The sequence below is a fragment of the Staurois parvus genome, unplaced genomic scaffold, assembly GCF_062004578.1.
Source record: "Staurois parvus isolate SC_StPar_1 unplaced genomic scaffold, SC_StPar_1.0 ptg000013l, whole genome shotgun sequence".
Lineage (NCBI taxonomy): Eukaryota > Metazoa > Chordata > Amphibia > Anura > Ranidae > Staurois > Staurois parvus.
Window position 1 is genome coordinate 17,320,001 of NW_028317809.1, and position 20,000 is coordinate 17,340,000.

At 42.1% G+C, this 20,000-nt stretch overlaps 1 protein-coding gene across 1 annotated transcript in view; it reads right to left on the reverse strand.

Annotated features, from left to right (window-relative positions):
* LOC149473651 (tyrosine-protein phosphatase non-receptor type 9-like) overlaps positions 1-20,000 on the reverse strand; it is a 101,986-nt gene that overhangs the window by 31,895 nt on the left and 50,091 nt on the right. The window contains exons 3-7 of the mRNA XM_089676246.1: positions 17,577-17,666; positions 15,008-15,132; positions 14,233-14,338; positions 12,716-12,826; positions 6,187-6,839 (exon numbers count right to left, since the gene is read on the reverse strand). Of these exons, the coding sequence (XP_089532372.1) occupies positions 6,187-6,839; positions 12,716-12,826; positions 14,233-14,338; positions 15,008-15,132; positions 17,577-17,666 (1,085 nt within the window). The remainder of the gene's footprint in view (positions 1-6,186; positions 6,840-12,715; positions 12,827-14,232; positions 14,339-15,007; positions 15,133-17,576; positions 17,667-20,000) is intronic.

Below are 20,000 nucleotides of genomic sequence, written 5' to 3' on the forward strand. Positions count from 1 at the left end.
GGGAACTGACTTGGTGTCACTGACATCCCCAGTGACACCAATACAGTGATCAGTGCTAATAAAAAAAAAAAAAAAAAAAAAAAAAAAAAAAAGCACTGACACTGTACTAATGGCACTGAGCAGGAAGGGGTTAACATGAGGAGCGGTCAAAGGGTTTACGGTGTGCTGTTTTACTTGTGTCTTTGCTTCACTGTAATCACAGTGCTTTGGGTGGCTGTGCACAGCCATCCAAAGCAGAGTGCATGAGCTGACAGGGAGAACTGTATTGTTTACATTACAGTTCTCCTCCCCGTCGGAGATGCTCAGCAATCACCAATGAAGAATCACCGGCCGTGACCCAGTGATTGACAGCCGCGGTAGCGAATAGTGGCGTGGGTAGGGTGCGTGCCCCCTACCTTGAAATGAAAAATCACGCACACACGTGATTTTGCGCATCCATGCCGCCCTGTAGCAGTATATCTGCTATAGGGCGGTCGGGAAGCGGTTAAACATTCTATAGAGCCTTTTATTGTATTCCACCCACAATCACAAATACCTCAATATACAATTTTTATACAATAAAAACGTACAAGGCTGCTCCATGAAAAGTTTACTACAAGACATGTACTGAGAGGAGTTATGCTAGTCACATAAGTATCAGTCTGTTCTGTTTAGTTCAATCTAACAACACACTTGCTATATCTTGTACTTTTTCTCTCACGTCTCCATTCTTTTATGCATCTCTGCTCCCATTGCTCATACTCATCCGTCTTTGGTCCCCCTTTATCTTACTCTCCTCCCCTCTCCCCTTAGTTTATTACTCCTTGTTTTCTCTGCTGCTCATCCTTCATTCTCCCCCAAACTTTCTTCTTGATCCCTGCAATAGTATCATGGCTCCATTCTTGACTCAGACAAGCAGTTCCCTGTCCAATGACTGGTGCGTGCACAGAGAATTGGAATCTAAGGGGTGACAAGAGTGAATACTTACAGGAAACCCAGTCAATCACTGGTCCTTAATGGACCGTTTATATGTGCAGACTGCAGCTGTCATTTTACCTGTTGGGGTGAGAACTCAGGGAAGTTGAATCTTGGCCACTCAAATACGAGTACCAATAGAAAAAAATTTCTAGCCAGTAAAAAAATTGCTATTTTGGAAAAACTTTTACAGTGATACGTTTTGAACCTTTATAGCCAGGTTTGGTTATCTTCTGCCATTATGCTAGCATTTCCTGTGAGGAAACAATTACCCCCTCCGATTGTACTCTCGTGTAAGGCGATGTATGATTTATGCTCAAATGTTCTGTGATTTTGAAGAGGACAATGGAGACACAAAAAAAAACGCAATTAAAGGGTTAAACTGATTCAGCGAAACAGAGTTTATGCTTCCTATATTTTAATGCTAATGGAGTTGCCAACTGCCATGACTCAGTAATGCTGAGATGGCTTAAGCCATCCACAGAGAGAGCGATTTTCTTTCCTGCAGCCAGTTGTTGCAGGAAAGAAAATTGCTAGACTCCCCCATCAACACAGTCAGTGTTGATGGTGGAATCTCTCCTGCGGAGTCATTGTGTTCTCCTGGCCCTGGCAGAGGGTGGGGGTGGGGGGGGGAGATACCCACTTGCAGAACACAGTGATTACTGCTAGCGGCTATACATGAAAGAGCCGCCAGCTCTGACACTCTTCTTGCTGAAGTGATAGTAACCAAATAAGCCACCTTACGAGTCAAAGGACTAATGGAGTTTCTCAAATTGGTTCAAAAGGTGGCTTCTGCAAGGACAGCCAAGGTCTAGGTCAGGTCCCAAGGACACAAGGGTGGCCTGACAGGTGGGACTGTCCTTGTTACACCCTGCCGAAGTACGAATCAAGGAATGAGAAACAATAGTCTCTGGAAACAAATGGATAGAGATGAAATCTGACCCTTAATGGTACTTAAGGCCAATTTAATTTCCCCTCCCAGTTGGAGAAAGGACAAAATCTCTCCCATCATATATTTCCATGGATGCCACTTCCTAGCTTTCCACGAGGCAAATAAGATTTCCAAGTCCTGTAACAGAAGCTCCCTGAAGCTGGCTTTCTGGTGCTCAACAGTGCGGAGATAACAGGACCCAAGATAAATAGGTCTGGTCGGACAAGAAGTGTCACTGTGGGACTGAACCCTGACCACAACCTGTGCCACTGGTTTGTCCAACAATGCAAAGAAAGGTGTACTGCCCTAAGTTCCAACGTATTGATGTTCAGTATTCTCTCCTGTGTAGACCAAGTCCCCTTAACTGTATCCACCTCACAACCCCCTACCAGAGAAATGGCCCATGCAGATATGTATCATTGAAGACTATGGACACTAGAAATCTCTCTCTTGCAGAGAGGCCACCATTAACTGGACCAATCCTATCTGAAACCGGACGTTTAAAAATGTGTTTAGTGACTTGATATCCAAGATAGACTTCACGTTCTTGGTTTGGTTTTGGTCCTGCGAACCAATCAAGTGTCTTACAATAATGAGCCCAAAACATCTGTTCCAAGAGAAAATATAAGGCAAAAGCCTGATAATTCTGCAAGGAACCCAAAAGGCCCCAGAGGCTAATTTAACAAATCAGGTTTCTGCAGGAGACAACCTAAAGACAGAGTGAAGGACCTCAGAGACTGCCGTAGCATACTATGGTCCAAAATACTTCTAAAACACTGCAGCCTCAGACTCTGTAGTGGAAAGCAAACAGCGCCTGGTATTCCCATCCAAGTACAAGCCAAGCCCGACCCTGCTTGGCTTCCAAGCTCAAACGAGATCAGGTGTATTCAGGGTGATGCGGCCGCAGTCCATTGCAACTGCCAATGCCGCCACTGAGAATAGTTGCCATGGCAAATGCAGTGGCCCAGATACACCTGATACCACTGGTTTATCAGACAATGCGAACACAAACTGGAGCATTGGACCTGAGGGCGGTGCACCTGCCTCCTGGCTGCCTCTATTCAAATCATATAATATGGAAATAATGCAGCATATTTGCCAAAACCTAATTATGCAGTCCCACTTGGACGCAGGTCCATAGCCATGTTGGCCTACAGCTACGCAACCATGCAGCTATTCTGGTGCACAGATATGTAAGTATGCATTTTTGCAGTTTATGCATGTAAGTATGCAGTGTATGCCAAGTATACAGTTTACGCAAACATGCAGCTGCACAAGTATGCCTGTATGCATTTTATGCAAGTATGCTGTTCTACAATTATACAGGTATGCATGCAATAATGTAATATGCTGCACCTGCCCCGTTCTGCTTTCTAGAAGCCTATTTCATCAAAGAACAGTGTCAAAATTAAATGCCCTTGGCCCCATACTAGTTTCACAGGACTAGCCAAGCACATATGCATCAAACACAGCCTGAATGTCTCTATGCTGCTTCAGTGCAGCCTAAATGTAATTGTCTGCAGATCAAATGCAAGCTATTCTGGACACAAAACTCCTTTAGGTGCACTGATACCCATGTAGGGGTGTATCAGTAACCAGTTGTACATGCCCTCTGGGATTATGCAGACCAATGCAGTGTATAATCATGTCCTGTCTGGTCATGCAGCTGCCCCATAGGTAGCACTCACACCTCATTATCCAGCCATAGACTGCTCCTGGTCTCTGCTGTCTCACAGGAGCCTCACGGATCCTTCAGCTCACATGTGAATTCAACCATAAGGAAAATGGCCACCCTTCTACTTCCTGCCTCAATTACACAAGAGTAGGCTATACAGAGTGGCCATCACCCTCTAGTGCATTGGTCTCCAAACTGTGGCCCGGGGGCCGGAAGTGGCCCTTTGCTTGCCTTTATCTGACCCTCAAGCACTATCCCTCCCACGGACACCAACGATGGGGCACTATTTCTTCCACTGACACCAACAACGGGCCACTAAATTCCTCCCACTGACACAAATGATGAGGCACTAATTATTCCACTGACATCAATGATGGAGCATTATTTCTTCCACTGACACCAGTGATGGGGCACTATTCCTCCCACTGACACCAATGATGGTGCACAATTTCTTCCACCGATACCAATGATGGGGCACTATTACTCCCATTGGCACCAATGATGGAGCACAATTACTTTCACTGACACCAATGATGGGGCACTAATTGTTCCACTGACACAAACAATGGGCCACTAAATTCCTCCCACTGACAGCAATGATGAGGCACTAATTATTCCACTGACACCAGTGATGGGGCACTATTCTTTCCCCTGACACCAACAACGTGGCGCTATTCCTCCCACTGACACCTATGAGGGAGCACTATTTCTTCCACTGATACCAATGATGGGGCACTATTGCTCCCACTGGCACCAATGATGGAGGGCTATTCCTCCCACCGACACCAATGATGGGGCGCTATTCCTCCCACCGCCACCAATGATGTGGCGCTATTCCTTCCACCGGCACCAATGATGGGGCGCTATTCCTTCCACCGGCACCAATGATGGGGCGCTATTCCTTCCACCGGCACCAATGATGGGGCGCTATTCCTTCCACCGGCAACAATGATGGGGCGCTATTCCTTCGACCGGCACCAATGATGGGGCGCTATTCCTTCCACCGGCACCAATGATGGGGCGCTATTTCTTCCACCGGCACCAATGATGGGGCACTATTTCTTCCACCGGCACCAATGATGGGGCACTATTTCTTCCACTGGCACCAATGATGGGGCACTATTTCTTCCACTGGCACCAATGATGGGGCACTATTTCTTCCACTGGCAACAATGATGGGGCACTATTTCTTCCACGGGGCACTATTTCTTCCACTGGCAACAATGATGGGGCACTATTTCTTCCACTGGCACCAATGATGGGGCACTATTCCTTCCACTAATTCCAATGACGGGACATTGTTTACTCCCATTGACAACAGGGCATTTTTTACTCCCACTGGCCACAGTCCAGTCCCCCTAAAGTATGAAGGGCAGTAAACTGGCCCTTTGTTTAGGAAGTTTGGAGACCCCTGCTCTAGTGGCTGGAGGAGAAACTGAAGCCACATTGAGCACAGCTTGGACAGACCAAAGAGCGCACTGCCCCCAGTGGCAACCATGAGAATGACCAGACAGTCAGATTTGTTTTCAAAGAAACACTGCAAATGTAAACTTACCATTCCCACCATATGAATCTTAACAGGAGTGCAACCTTCATCCATCGAGGCTTTGTCTGGATTACAGGCAAAACCCAGAGGATTCTTCTCCTCATCCAGCAAGGCTTGGGTACCATCCATTTTGGCTAAAAGCGTTTCGAATAGATCCGATGGAAGTCGCCGATTCTCAAAAGAACCATTCTGGCTCTGCAGGTATGCTCTAAGCGCACATGAACACATCAGTGACCATCCACCTTACAGACACTGGCAAAAAAACTGAAGTACTTCAAGTGTAGGAGAGGTTATATAGGGGAAAACCTCCTGTTTGATTGATCTGCCAGTGTCCATTCACCTATAAGTGGCATATAACACACATAGTCATGAATCTAGCCTGCTCTGTGTCCCGTAATGTACGATAAAGATATTTAAAAATACTTTGTCAGATAAATATGCAGTATTGATATTCATGTATTTTATTAGAAGCAAATATATTCTGGTGTGCTTTCATTTAGAAAGTCTATAATGCCCAGCATGTTCTCTACCTTTCCTCTGCATGCATTGGTGAATTTATAGCCATGCCAGACTGAAAAGCCATCTCGCTCTGTTCTCCCACCCGCACAACATTGCAATTTGTTTTTACTGTTGTGGTCCTGCAGCAGAAGTTGAAAAGGCTCTGCTGCTCTGTTTAGGGATACAGCAGAGTCCTAACATCCAATGGCGTGACAAAATATTAGAGAGCACCATGGATCAGAAGTGAGGTTGTTCTCCACATTTTAAGGTTGAGGCAATTGGTAGTAGGCAGTGAGCTCCAGTATTTTAAGTATTTCAATATCGAAGGTAACAAATCACATGGGATGACAGCAAATTACTGTAGGGATGAATTCATATGATGGATGAATTATGGTAGCCACATGACTACTTCCCAATTACATGTTACTCTTTCCTTCCTTCTGCAGCATTTTTTTGCGGTTATCTAAGCAATGGCCTGCCTTCTGGCTCCTTAGACTGACATATTCTGGAATTTCTCAAATGCTTTCACCAACCTTATCTAACAGTGTGTTGAGAGGAAGGGGAACGTATGACTTCACTTACTTTGATACATCAAATGTGCCAACTGGTGGCTCCTTCCTAATCTCTTCATACTCTTGAAAAATGCCCCGCTTTTTCATTCTCTTGACATGCTGAACCAAACCAAGTACCGTCATACCTCCTTCTTCTGGCATGTGTATGGATACCTCCGTGTCTGCAGGCAGTGGTCGAGATTTCTGGGGTAAAGGTGGGATGGAAGGATTGTCAGCAGGCTGCTTATACAATGGAGTGTCCGGAGGAGTCTCCGACTGAGGAGGCGGCCTCCTGCAATTTGTATTTGCACTGGAGCTTTTGTCACAACAATCGTAGTTGCCGCTAACGGCAGACCCATTCCAATGCACACAGCTGCTTACTCTGTGTGCCTCTGCATAATTCTTAGTCCTGTTTTCATGGTAATGATTGTGTAAAAGTCTGGTATTATCAGTCACATTCTGCTGGGTGCAATTAGAGTTTAGTCTATCACTCACAGGGTTTTGCTCAGATGAGTATATAACAAAGAGATGGTCCATGCAGTCTCCATTTTCTTGTCCTTGTCTGGAATTAACACATGCCTGAATCCATGCTACATGGCTTATTTTTGATGTACCTCCCAAATGTTCTGGTAAAGAGTCCTTCGGTATATGGTTTACCAGTTCATGGGCTTTTACTGTTCGCACCTGTCATGGAAGGAAAAAATATATTTAAAGGGTACAAAACACAGAACAGTAACGCTCATCAAATATAAATCAAATAGAATAAATAACATCTATTAGAGTAACACAGGTGCTGCCTATTGAAAAGCGCACTTAAGCATTAAAGAGGTTCAGTTAGTCAGCTCCCTGACATGGTCTGGTCAATTCAATAAATCCCCAATAGCACTTTTCTGGTGCTATAGCCCTTTAAGATTAAAAAATCCCTTCAACCCATTTTGGTAACTTTAGCATGTGGTAGTTAGTTCTCTTGTGCACCACTTTTACAGAATGAAGATATGAATGCACCAAATTTTAAAAGAATTGCCTACAGTTCCTAAAGAATGACACTGGAGGTAATTAAGACAAAATGTATACTGTTAAGTAAGCAGCATATATGCCACTGCTACACCCTCCCTTTTTCACCTGTTGCTGGTTGTTAAGGATGCAGTCAGCTTCATAGCCAACAAGCTCCTATCAACCAGTGGTACCAAGCCTGATGGAGAAGCTGTGAAACTAGTCCAACATCAGGTCTGCTCTCTTATCGACAACAGACAGTGCTCAGATTCTTCAGCCATTAGAAGGCTGTCTATTGGCCAAGGGTCCACCTACTGCCTGCTGTCAATCACAGGAGGGGTGAACCTCATGGGTTCCCCATATTGTATTTGAATCCCTTCAGACTGCACTCATCCAGCTTCAAAATCCCCCAGAAGCCACTGCACTATCCACATGATGGCTGCAGCAGCAGAAATAAAAAAAAAAAAAAAAAAAAAAAAAAAAAAAAAAAAAAAAAAAAAAAAAAAAAAATCGCAGTTGAACCAAGGCTGGACGTATGGACACTCCAGCCTCCGTGCACCTCCACTTGTACAACAGCTACATAAATGTGTCACCTGCACTGACACTGGTCACAAGGAAGCAGGTTGGAACTGTAAACAGTTTCTTAGACACTCTTTATGAACTCCCCTGTACCTTACTTGCCATAGACCTTACAGAAAAAAAAAAAAAACAAATCTGTAGATTTTGAAAGAAAGCACAAATGATAACTGGCTGCAATGATCAATGAATTCAGCTTCTTTCTTACATATTACATCTATTCTTCTTCTGTGTACGATTGGTGTATCTAAATCTAACCTGATAGAAGATTTAAACATGTGCACCTTTACCAAAAAGATACTTGTTGTGGGAGTACAGTGTACCCGCTGCAATAAATTACAAATTATGATGGCTTGCTATGGGTTACAGAAAATAATATAGTCATAAATCTGAACTTAAATGTAGAATGGAAATCCAGGATGTTTTGAGGCTCCCCTAAAGCGTAATTTCATTTTGGAGCCAAACTGGGATAACAGCTACTTTATAGTGCTTGCATGTTCCCATTCACAAAACAAAAAAAGCTGCTTACCTTTTTCCTTGCTGAATAATTCCACTTAGCTTTCCCCTTCTATGTAATGTAAAAGGGGAATAAGGAGTTACATTTATCAATTAAAGTAGAAGTCTGATCTAAACCCCCATTCTAAACTTTATACTAACTATCCTGTAAATGAAAGGTGTGTACACTTACCCAATCTAAGGACGTTCAGGTCCAGTCACGCTATCTCCCCAGCAGCCGACTTCAGGTATGAGGAGACTCCACCCACAGACTTACCATGGGGCATCCGTTGTCCACTGTCCTTCCTCCACACTGAAGCCAGCTCACGTGATCAGACCAGAGTATCATTATGTTAGTTAAGTATAAACATCTTTCCCTTACAGGCTAGTAAGTATAGAGCTTAGAATGGGGGTGAGAGTAGGTTTAGGCTTAGACAGGTTTAGACCAGACTTCCACTTTAACCCTGTAAGTATCATTTTGGCAGATCTTCAATTATCGATTGTAAACTAGATGTTCATGTTGTATGCCCTAACAATGCATTAAGGCTTGGGTGGTACACTATATGTAAAGCGCTTTTTTTAATTAATTTAAAAAAAAAATGCTGTGTGAATAGGAACACAAACATAGTTGGGGTTTCACAAATTTGACTGCAAAATAGAAATACACATTAAACCCAAACTTTACAAGCAATGGTGAAGAGTCTAAAAACTGTGTAATCAGCTAGTTCAAAATCTTTTGCAGTAACCTCTCCTCCAGCTTTATGCAACTGCTGCATATCTAGGATGGGGGTCAGCAACCAGTAGATTGCGATCTATCAGTAGATCGCAGCCGGATGATTGGTAGATCGCGTTCTGGGATTGCTGATCTGCCATTCATGACCATCAGAGTGCAATGTAGAGAGACTACTTGTAATGCTGGAATTGTAGTAGGGAGCAAGAGCCGCATAAGCCGATGCCTCCTCTGTAGTGCTGGCTCCTGTCCCACACGGAGCGATACCAGCTGCACTCCACCTCTTATCCAGTCTAGTGGTCTCCAGAGTGGTGCCAGCAGCATCAAAGAAGATATCTTCAGGTCAGTGAAAATCAATACACTGGGCATAAGTACAGGGCTGCTTTCACACCGATGAACTGCGGTTTACCCAAACCGCAAGTGCACTGCAGTGTGCCTGCAGCTTTCCTGCAGGTTTGCTGCACATAGCCATAGACTTCTGTTATATCCTGTGGGTTTGGTGCGCTCCCGAAGACAGGAGTTTTGGTGTGCTTTCAGAAAGTGTACCACACCTGCAGAATTTAATAGAAGTCTATGGCTAAGCGCAGCTAACCCAGGAAAATCACAGATGCACTGCTCTGCACATGCAGTGCAGTTTAACCACAGCACATCAGTGTGAAAGCAGCCTTAGAGGGGGTTCAGAACAGTAAGGACTCATTTACATTTGCAGTTTGGGGAGTGGTAAAACCCCATAGTTAAGACATGTTTTTAACACACGCTCCAACTACACCCCCATGAGCTACAGTAGCCAGGGGTGTACATAAGATGCAAAAGGTGGGTTGGTATGTGTAGCACCTGCCAAGCATGACCCATTCAAGTGCATGAGGCCACTCCAAGTGTCCTGCAACCTTGTGCAGTACAGCAAACAAGGTGTTAAAACAGGCAGCGTTATGTCGCTTTCTCACCACCTGCTTTAACCGCTTGGACCCCGCAGTAGCATGCAGTTGTAGGGCGCTTGCAGAGTGGTCCCATTTACTTGAATGGGTCATGATTGGCAGGTGATAGCACCCATCAAAAGCAAAACAACAGGAGGGTTAATTCCTGCTGTGGCATGTATACACCTTTGGCTGATGCCTCAGGGCTCCTTCACAAGTGCAGCAGGCACTGCTGCTCCTTTGAAAAGCGATCCAAGTGTGTTTGACAGTTGGTGAGGAGGTGATATGTTGCCTCACCACCTGATTGAAACCCATGATTGCCGTGCAAGGCACGCAATTGCAACACGGTAGTATTGCAATTAGAGGTTTAAATCAGATGTGAGGAGGAGACACTGCCGGGTGATCCTTGACTTCTTCCATGTTGTTCAGGTAGATCTCCACCTCCTTAAAAGTGTTCTATCCCTGGCCCAGGATTTATCATCCATGACTAATCACATACAACTGTGCTATTTATCAAGTGTGATCAATCACAGCCACGTGTGATCTTCTAACACTCAAGAGTTAGAAATTAGAAAGTATATCAAAACCCAGGGGCTAACCTCCTCCACTTGACCCCATTCTTATAGATTTTATTAAAGCTGCAGGCCTTCTCCTCTTTAAAGTGGAAGTCACCAAGCCCTTGTTTCTGTGGGTATGTGTATATCCAAAGTCCAGGAAATTAGGACCATGGAGGACCTTCCAGTTTCTATTACCATATAGAGGAGAAATTCCATAAAACCTAGTTTTAAATGTATTGTCTTCACATCCTTCCCTGACTATATACAAGCTCATTCTCTGCATTAAGAAAACCTTCTGTGCCACAAGCATAACAACCCCTTCCTGCACCCCCTTATACTTACCTGAGCCTGATCTCGATCCAGCGCTGTGTCCGCTCCCTTCTTCCTCACAGGACAGATTGGTAGCATCAGAAACCATTGGTTCCTAGTGCTGGCAATCAAATTCTGTGACAAGGAAGTGTGGGGGCAGAGACATGCTGTCTGTGTCTGATCAACCATGGACAAGTGCCCCTATAGGAAGCCGCTAATGATGGGAGCAGTCGCTAAAGAGGAGCAGCCAGAAGTGATGATAGGGAACCCCAGAAGAGGACAATCGGGGACCCCCATGGGAGGGAGACTTCCTCTAACTTCCTATCCCTGTGACCTCTCTGGAAGGAGACTTTCACTCGCTTCCTGTCCCTGCGAAAATCATTGCACAGAGCAGTAAGTATAACATGTTTAATATTAACCGCTTCCCAACCACCCTATAGCAGAAGTACTGCTACAGGGCGGCAGGGATGTGCAAAATCACGTATATATACACACGTTAGTTTGTATTTCCGAGTAGGGGGCGCGCGCTCCCTACCCATGCGCTATTGGCTCCTTGGCATGTCAATCAACGGGAGAGGTCTGAATGTAAACAATACAGATCTCTCACATGTCAGGACGAACAAGCTGCTTTATATTGCTCTGCACAGCAGAGCAATACACAGCTTGTCCACACAGTAAAACACACAGCACATAGTTAACAGTTTGATCGCCCCAGATGTTAATGCCTTCTTGCCCAGTGTCATTAGTACAATGTCAGTGCTTTTTATTAGCACTGATCACTGTATTAGTGTCACTGGGGATGTCAGTGGCAGTTAGTTCCCACCCAGTGTCAGAATGCCCGCCGCAGTCCCGCAATAAGTCGATGATCGCCGCCATTACTAGTAAAAAACAACAAAAATAAAAATTACAGTATATATACCGCCATTTGTAGACACTATAACTTTCACATACACCATTTTAATTTAACATGTATTGGGTTTTTTTTTTTTTTTTTTTTTAGCAAAGACATGTAGCAGAATACATTTTGGCCTAAATTTAATTTTTTTAATTTTTTGTTTAATAGCAGAAAATCAAAAATATTGCTTTTTTTTTTAAATGGTCTGTCTTTTGTTTATAGCACAAAAAATAAAAACTGCACAGGTGATCAAATACCAGAGAAAGAAAGGGGGGAATTTAATATTGTTTTGCTGTATGTAATCGTGTATATCACATTATCTGTAGGCCTGTAGGCAGCTAATTCTGGTAAAAATCTTCCATGCTGTGCCCTCTTCAGAGCCACATGGATACTGTTCTGAGGGTCTATTTTCTGGCACTGTGTAGGTCACCTCGCCCACCCCCTTCTACCCTCTTTGCCATTCACAGAACTATTACTGTCCCACAATGCACTGCATTCTGTAAATGTACAGGGGAGATTCTGTCATTCCACTGCTCTTAACCCACTTACAAAACACAATGCATTGTGGGACAATAGTACAAGTTCAGTGAATGATGGAAGGTGCAGAAGTGATAGGTAAGCAGTGCAACTTTTCTCAGTAGCAGCACAGCCCTTCCTCCTTTCTCAAAATCCCTGTAGTTAATAGCATCCCCACTGCTCTAATAATCATGGACATGATAAAAGAATGAAAAGGAAAAAGCAAATTGCAGCTTTTAATGGTGGAGGAAGGCAAAGAGAAAGCAAGGCTTACACTAACCTTAAAGCCTCATGTAATGTGTGGATACCAAACCATCTAGGAGTACTGTGAGCTCAGGCTGATTACCAGGGCATCCATTGTATAGGATTATTCAATGGAAAAGAACTGACAGAAAGAGGTGTATATTGCACAGTCTATTAAGAGATCTAAACTGTCTTACCAGTCGAAACTACAGAAAGCTTTGCTTAGACCAAAGTAGTTTTTGAACTGCAAACAAAACCTCACAGTATTGGGTATGTTAGGCAGCACAGTTTAAGCACACTATCAACTAAAAAAAAAAAAAAAAATACTGTACCCGTTCTCGCAGTTTTTCACGGACAAAAAGACGCAGAACTGCAAATGGAGCTCGGAACCAAAGAGGAGAGGATACAATAAAAACACATTTTAACCGTGCAGGAAAAGCACCCTAGGTAAAAAAAGAAAGAATGGATGATTCAACAATTATCTAAAGTAAATACATACACACTGACCTTAGTCATCCTAATAATACATTTTATGCAAATAACCACTCCAAGCGGAGATAGGATTTCAAAGTAAGGCAATGTTCTGCACTGCAAACTTGTAACCGATTGCCACACCAAATGAATGTTTAAACGTAACCTATCTTTTTGTCTGTTCAGCAAAAGTAACATGTTCATTGGTGGCCTGCCTCTTTCATTGAAGACATTTCCATCATTTCTCATGCTCGCTTACCACCTCAGTCGGTGGTACTGTCCAGCATTTCTGGGGTGCATGAGAGCATCTCCTGTTACCCCTATGATGCAGTGTATTGCATCTAAGTGGGCAATCACCCAGGCTGAGCACTACCATATAGTTGGAAGAGGCCCTTAGCACTGTGTGCGCTCTGACAAAAAACGACACTGTGTGCTCTGACAAAAAGTGACACTGTGCTTACATAGGAGTTTGGCAAAGAAATTGGGTGAGGAAGGGAAGTATTTGTAGCAAAGAAGGTGGGCTAGAAATAAAACCAGTTACTTTGGTCTAAATACTTTAAAACCACTTAAGAGCCGCTCCATAGCAGATACCATAGGCTCCCCTTCGCAAAATCACGTAAAAATAGGTGATTTTGTATTTCTAGATAGGTGGCAAGTGTGACGCCCTACCCACGCCACTATTGGCTGCTAGTTATGTAAATCACCGGGTCCCAACCAGGACTCGGATCGTCTGCAGGGCTGAATGGGGAGAGATCTGCGTGTAAAAAACACAGATCTCTCTCCTGTCAGCATGAACATGCTACTTTGTATCTCTGCACAGCAGAGAGATACAAAGCAGCAGGTTTCCCAAGTAAAACACACATAGCACACATAGTAAAACACACACAGCACACTGTTAACCCTTTGATCGCCCCAGATGTTAACCCCTTCCTGTCCAATTTCATTAGCAGTGTCAGTGCTTTTTATTAGCATTGATCTCTGTATTTGTGCCATTGGAGAGATCAGTGGCAGTCAGTTCCCACTCAGTGTTAGAATGCCCGCCTCAGTCCCGCAGTCCTGATAGCCGCCATTACTAGTATAAAAAATAATTTAATAAAAAAGGCCGCATATTTGCGTTACGTCGGCGTCAAGGGGTTAAGTAACCTCTTCACTTTTGATATGAGACTAGCATGCAAAAAAACAAAAAACACCAAAACAAAAACAAAGAAAAACAGACAGACAATCATTGGTCCAATATTTTCAATGTTTATATGAGACTTCACTCTACACTTCGTAAATTATATTGGTCTGACAAGGTGTGGCTATCTTTGTTTATCTGCAGTTTGCTTGCATACTCTTAACAGATTAGAACAAATTAGAAACAAAAAAAAAAACTAACCTTTAAAAGGTTCAAAATCTTCACACACAGTTCATAGTCAAAATTTCCATAGGTGGAATTAATCATATCATAGATGAATATTAGCCCATTGCGCTGAGTCTCCACTCTACACAACAAAAATTGTAAATTAAAAATAAACCACAACTATAACCATTCAATCTGCATACGTATTGCAATAGATGTAAAAACAGTGATATGTTGGTAATTCTAACAGGAATAAATGTTGTGTGGCAGCCTGATAGTCATACAAAAGTCACACACCTTATTTCTTTAGGTGAAAAACATTGCTTAGTGGAAATGTTCCAAGAGTACATTAAAAAGCATTCTAGATTTTAAGTGTATGGAAATGCAGAATATAATCTGGAAATTATAAAATTAAATAACACTGACTTTTTCACAGTATTTCTTCCACATTCTAAGATATTACAATATATATTTCCACTTCACTATGGCAACAATGGTCTGTTATAAGCTTTTTCCAGAGCACAATATGAGATCACAGCAATGGACTTGAAAATCAATAACTGCAGGAAAAAAAATGTCCAGCAAATAATCCCATGACTATAGTTCCGTTCAGTAAAAAAAACAATGTCCCAAACATAAAAACATTAGAAATGTGAACTTCAATAGGACATTTGGATGAAAGCCATCTTTAACTTGGTTCTTTATGAACAGATCAAAGAAATGTGCCCATCTGTGTTCAACATATCTCCATCCAGATCAGATTTTTCTGATGGGAAGGAAGAGGCTTGCTTATTGCTCATCAATAAATTACCTCTCAATTGCTTTATCTAGCTGATAGATAATAGCCTGAAGAACAGCCTTATGCGTGGTCACGTCCGGCCGATGAAGCCGAGCAGTAAACAGGGCTAAAGCTGCTCCATTTGCATCTCTTCCGGGCTGTAATTGAGAAGCAAATAAATGGCTATTACATTTGGAGTAAACAGGAACACTGTCCACACAAGTACATTGCTTCAGGCCATAAGAACGTTCACACAGTCACAAATCACAAAACACAATTCACATACGGGTTATCCATTTCAAAGATTTGTCAAGTCCAAAAAATTTTACTATGTTGCTAAATGAAAAAAAAAATATATATATATTTACATTTTTTTTTCTTTTCTGTAGGAAAATGTATTGTCAGAAGGACAAATGTTGGGACTACTGGCAGATTTAAAGAAGCATGTCTGGAATGCTAGTATCTGATCAGGGTGAAGGGTGCTTAACGTATATGTTCACCTTTAAAAAAAAAAAAAAAAAAAAAAAAAAAAAAAAATAATCCCATAGCCCCTTTCATACACCCATCTGTGTCACCTGAGACAGGTCTGTACTTACCTTCTCCAATAGCTGCAGCTTCCTGGGCTGTCTGCATACCCGCCAGTAAAAAAAGGATGCCAGCATGCCGGGCTGCCCATGCCTTCCCACAGACCTAATGGGACATGGCTACTGTAGTATGTCTGATTCAAGTCTAAGGATGTTAGTTTTTACCTGCAGCCAGTCCACCAATAAATATTTGCCAGACCGTAAGAATAATTTTGGTTGCATTTAACATTCTTGATCCCATCAAGTCATCTTTACATGGCCCTTTATTTGTTTCCCCTAAGCATGTATTTGGGACCCACAACGACAAATTTCTGTGTAGGTATACAGAACATGCAAAAAAAAAAAAACCCCCAAAAAACATGTAATTTATTTTTTTGACTGTTGTGTGTGTATTAAGTGGGCCAGGGAAAGGGCGAACAAGTACTTTATTAATATGTACTACACTTACCTCCAATCTCAAGATACAGGGCTCTTGATAATGGCAAACGTCTGCCTTCTACCCCCCATTCTGCAGCTGACTGGTTGGCAGTAAGATTCCAAATATGGCTGCCTGCAGACTTCTAGATCAGGGTATTAGGGTAAGTGTAATACACCTTGCTGCACTTACCTTACCTTGATCCAGTGATATGTACACAAAATCTCTCTTTTACAAATACAATACAAAGGATTCTTACTATGTGTGTGTTAGCTAGTCTCATATTTGAGATGGAACCATCAGCAGACAAGGGATGAGTCACTACAATTACTCATTCCGTTCTATGTATAAATTGCAGCTTGAGCTAGGGACCTCTGCAAACAGGTCTTTGTAAACAGGCTTTAAAAAGACAATACCTCAGCATGTAAAAATGAGCCAAGAGTTTCACCTACTGACAAAAGATAGTAATATACATTTTGACTTACTGAAATATAAAAATTTCTCTACCTTTTTTTGTCCTGACCATAAGAAAGAAACTATACACAAAATAATCATCATTTAACGTACATTAATCAACCCCCACTGTGGTCCTTCCACCTGCAAAACAATCTTAACCTACTGACCATTACTTAGATAGCTAGCACTCACTGCACATCTGCTTGTCAGCTGGCATATGGCAAGTCAGTAGAAAGACAGGTTTCAGTTAATTAGATTGACCAATTGAAAAACTGAATAAAAATGCTTTTGTGGGAATCCCCAAAGAACGAATAGCGGTCTGATATTTTTTTTGCCTACTGTTGTCCTATTTTGTTTAACAGTTAAAAATACAGCTAATAGGCAATTGTAAAAGTAAGAAAATGTAAACCCCAACTCTGGATTGCAGTTAAATTTGCCCATGCAGTGGGTTCCCCCAGCATGGCATGGTTTAAATGCTCATTTGGTTAGGGGAAAAAGGGAATAAGCACTAATAGCTAATCCATGCTCCCCCAATAGCAATCACTCTCTGCTGTCCAATGCATTGGAATGTGGCTGGGTCCATCCTCCCATACAATGCAGGACTTTTTTTTTTTTTTTTTTTTTTTTTAAGGAGGCCATAGTTGTACTTCAATTAATTTTTGAATTGACATTTTACAACCTTGCTTTTCAATATTGTTCAATATTGCAATAAATATGGATATTTGTAGGTCAGGCACTAGGATGCACCTCAGTGGGTAGATCCAATTACTCTGCCACCCTCTTAACAACTGCAGAGACACAGCGATAGTTTTTGTTAATTTGGATGATTCACATACTTGCCCAGCCACTGTGTAGCGCTGGCAAAATAAGGCAAAGCCTGCATATGCAGTGTGCAAATATGGAAACATTTTTTTTCAAATATTAACACATACTGATACTGTTATTTAACTAAAGCTTATCGGTTTTCCAGGCAGACCTAAAAATACTTTAGTAGATTTTAATTAGATGTATCCATTTAGTAAATTTACTGCAATATAGATTTTAAACCTACAACCTTACAGTAGTCCACCTAGTCACGTTTTCCCAACAGTATTTTTGCCCTGGGAAAAAACAGCTGAAACAGTTTAGAAACAATATTAATACTTACTAAAACCGTAAATTTACCACTCAGCAACTCAGAGCGTAAAGGTTCTTCATCTGGGTTAATATTGTAGATCCCTTCTTTCAGTCTCGTGTTCTGTTACACAGAGAAAGGAAGTCAAGCAGTTCATATTAGTAACAATTCTTGCTCAAATGGAAACATTTGAGAAAAAAAATTATGAACGACAGTAACTGCCAAAATATGCAATTTTTTTGTCTTTTACACACACTTGCTGCATTTAATAGTCAAAAATGGCTTTATCCTCAAAAGTGGGTGACACCACTATTCAGAGCCTGCCGAACTGATAATAAATGTAATATACTGACAAGTTCCTTCCTAAGCACCCCTCTTCATGTAAGCCCATCTGAACAACTTTCTTGCTCCAATTTCCTGAAAAATGGTAAAATGACAAAACGTACAATGCAACTAAGCCATTAGATAACATCCACCCCCATAATTCGTGTGCATGCTACAGAATCCTGCTTTTACTATATATAAACAAATAAAATCTCTAGGCCACCTGCCAGTGACTGACTCACAGTGTACTCCTTCCCAGTGGCAGATAAATAGGAATCTTGAGAATGCAATGCAAAGAATATTGTTATTTATACCAGAAGGATTTAAACATTATTGAAATTGTATTTATTTATTTTTTGTACAGGGCAGCAAAGTTTTGTGAATATTTTCTTAGGGTAGCTCAGAACATTTCACATCCAGAAGTGCGACAAGCAGTAAGTGTGATGCAAGATAAGCACAGGCTGTTTCCCCTAGTCTGCATTCATTCACATAAAAGTGCACCTATGCCCAGATTATTGACACTGAGGCATTTAAATACACATATAACCCAGTAAAAAAAGCTTCCAGCCTTGTTCACATATGAAAGAAAAAAAAAAAAAAAAAAAGGAGAACATGCTGCATTTTTTTCTGCACTGAACTGTACTGGAACGCAGTAAACTCATCAAAAATGCACCGGAACGCACATGTCCTTATTTAAGTTGAAGAAAAAGAGGGGGGGGGGGACCAAAATGGTCCTTCCTGTAAGGGTATAAGAGAAAAGGGGGCAGGTCCTAAAGAAGACATTGCACAAAAAGACAAAGATGACAGAGCAAAAAATAAATATCGTGCTGCCCAGCGGGACAGGGTAAGGAAGGAACAGAAAAGAAGCATCAGGGAATCAAGGAGAGAACCAGCTTCCAAACAACCCTTCCACAAGCGGAAGAAGAGGGAAGAAACCAAGGCAAGTATCTTGGTGCATTTTCCAACATAGATTGCAAGTTCCAAGGAGCAGGGCCCTCCTAACCCTCTTGTATTGAACTATATTGTTGCTGTATTGTCTCCCTTTATATTGTAAAGCGCTGAGCAAACTGTTGGCGCTATATAAATCCTATATAATAATAACAAAAAAGCACCTTCCATAATGATAAACGATAAGGTATGCTAAAAAAACCACCACACTGACTGCAAAGCATGGAAAAATGCTGTGAATGTAGCCTTACGCATCATCTAAACATCTAAAAAGGAAGATTTCTGCTTTGCCCTAGGCCACTTGATTTAGCCTTCCATTACCCAATTTGTACTCGACAAGAAATAGGAAACATCAACCGCTTGATACAGATTCATCATTAAATAGAGTTCGTTGCTTTCTTTTCAGTTACAAGTAAATGTCCATCTACATAGTACAAGAGTAGCCATGCACAACAGCTATCGAGAGATCTTGCCCTCATCAGCTTGGTACACCTACATTTAGTATTTTGTATGACCTCCATGATTTGTAAGGACAGGACCAAGTCTTCTAGGTATGGAACAAACAACTTGGAGACATATTGAAACATCAATCTTTTTCCATTCTTCAAAAACAACCTCTTCTAGAGCCTGGATGCTGGATGGAGAGTGATGTCTCTTCAGAATTCCCCAATGGTGTGATTGGGTTCAGATCAGGAGACATACTTGGCCATTGAATCACTTTCACCCTGTTCTGCTTCAGGAATGCAACAGTGGCCTTAGATGTGTTTTGGATCATTGTCATGTTGGAAAAGTGCACAACGACCAAGGGCATGGAGTGATAGTAGCATCTTCTCTTTCAATATAGAGCAGAACATCTGTGAATTTATAATACCATCAATGAAATGCAGCTCCCAGACACCAGCAGCACTCATGCAGCTGTACAGAAGGACACTGTCACCATGTTTCACTGCAGGCACCATGCATTTTTCTTTGCATTCCTGACCTTTGCCACACCACACAGTTATGAAGCCATCAGTTCCAAAAACATTTATCTTGGTCTCATCACTCCAGAATACAGAGTCCCAGTAGTTGTCTTCTTTTTCAGCATGGGCCCTGGCAAATTATACGCAGGCTTTTTTGTACATGGGCTTTAAGAGAGGCTGACTTCGTAAACAACACCCATGCATGCCATTCCTCTGCAGTGTA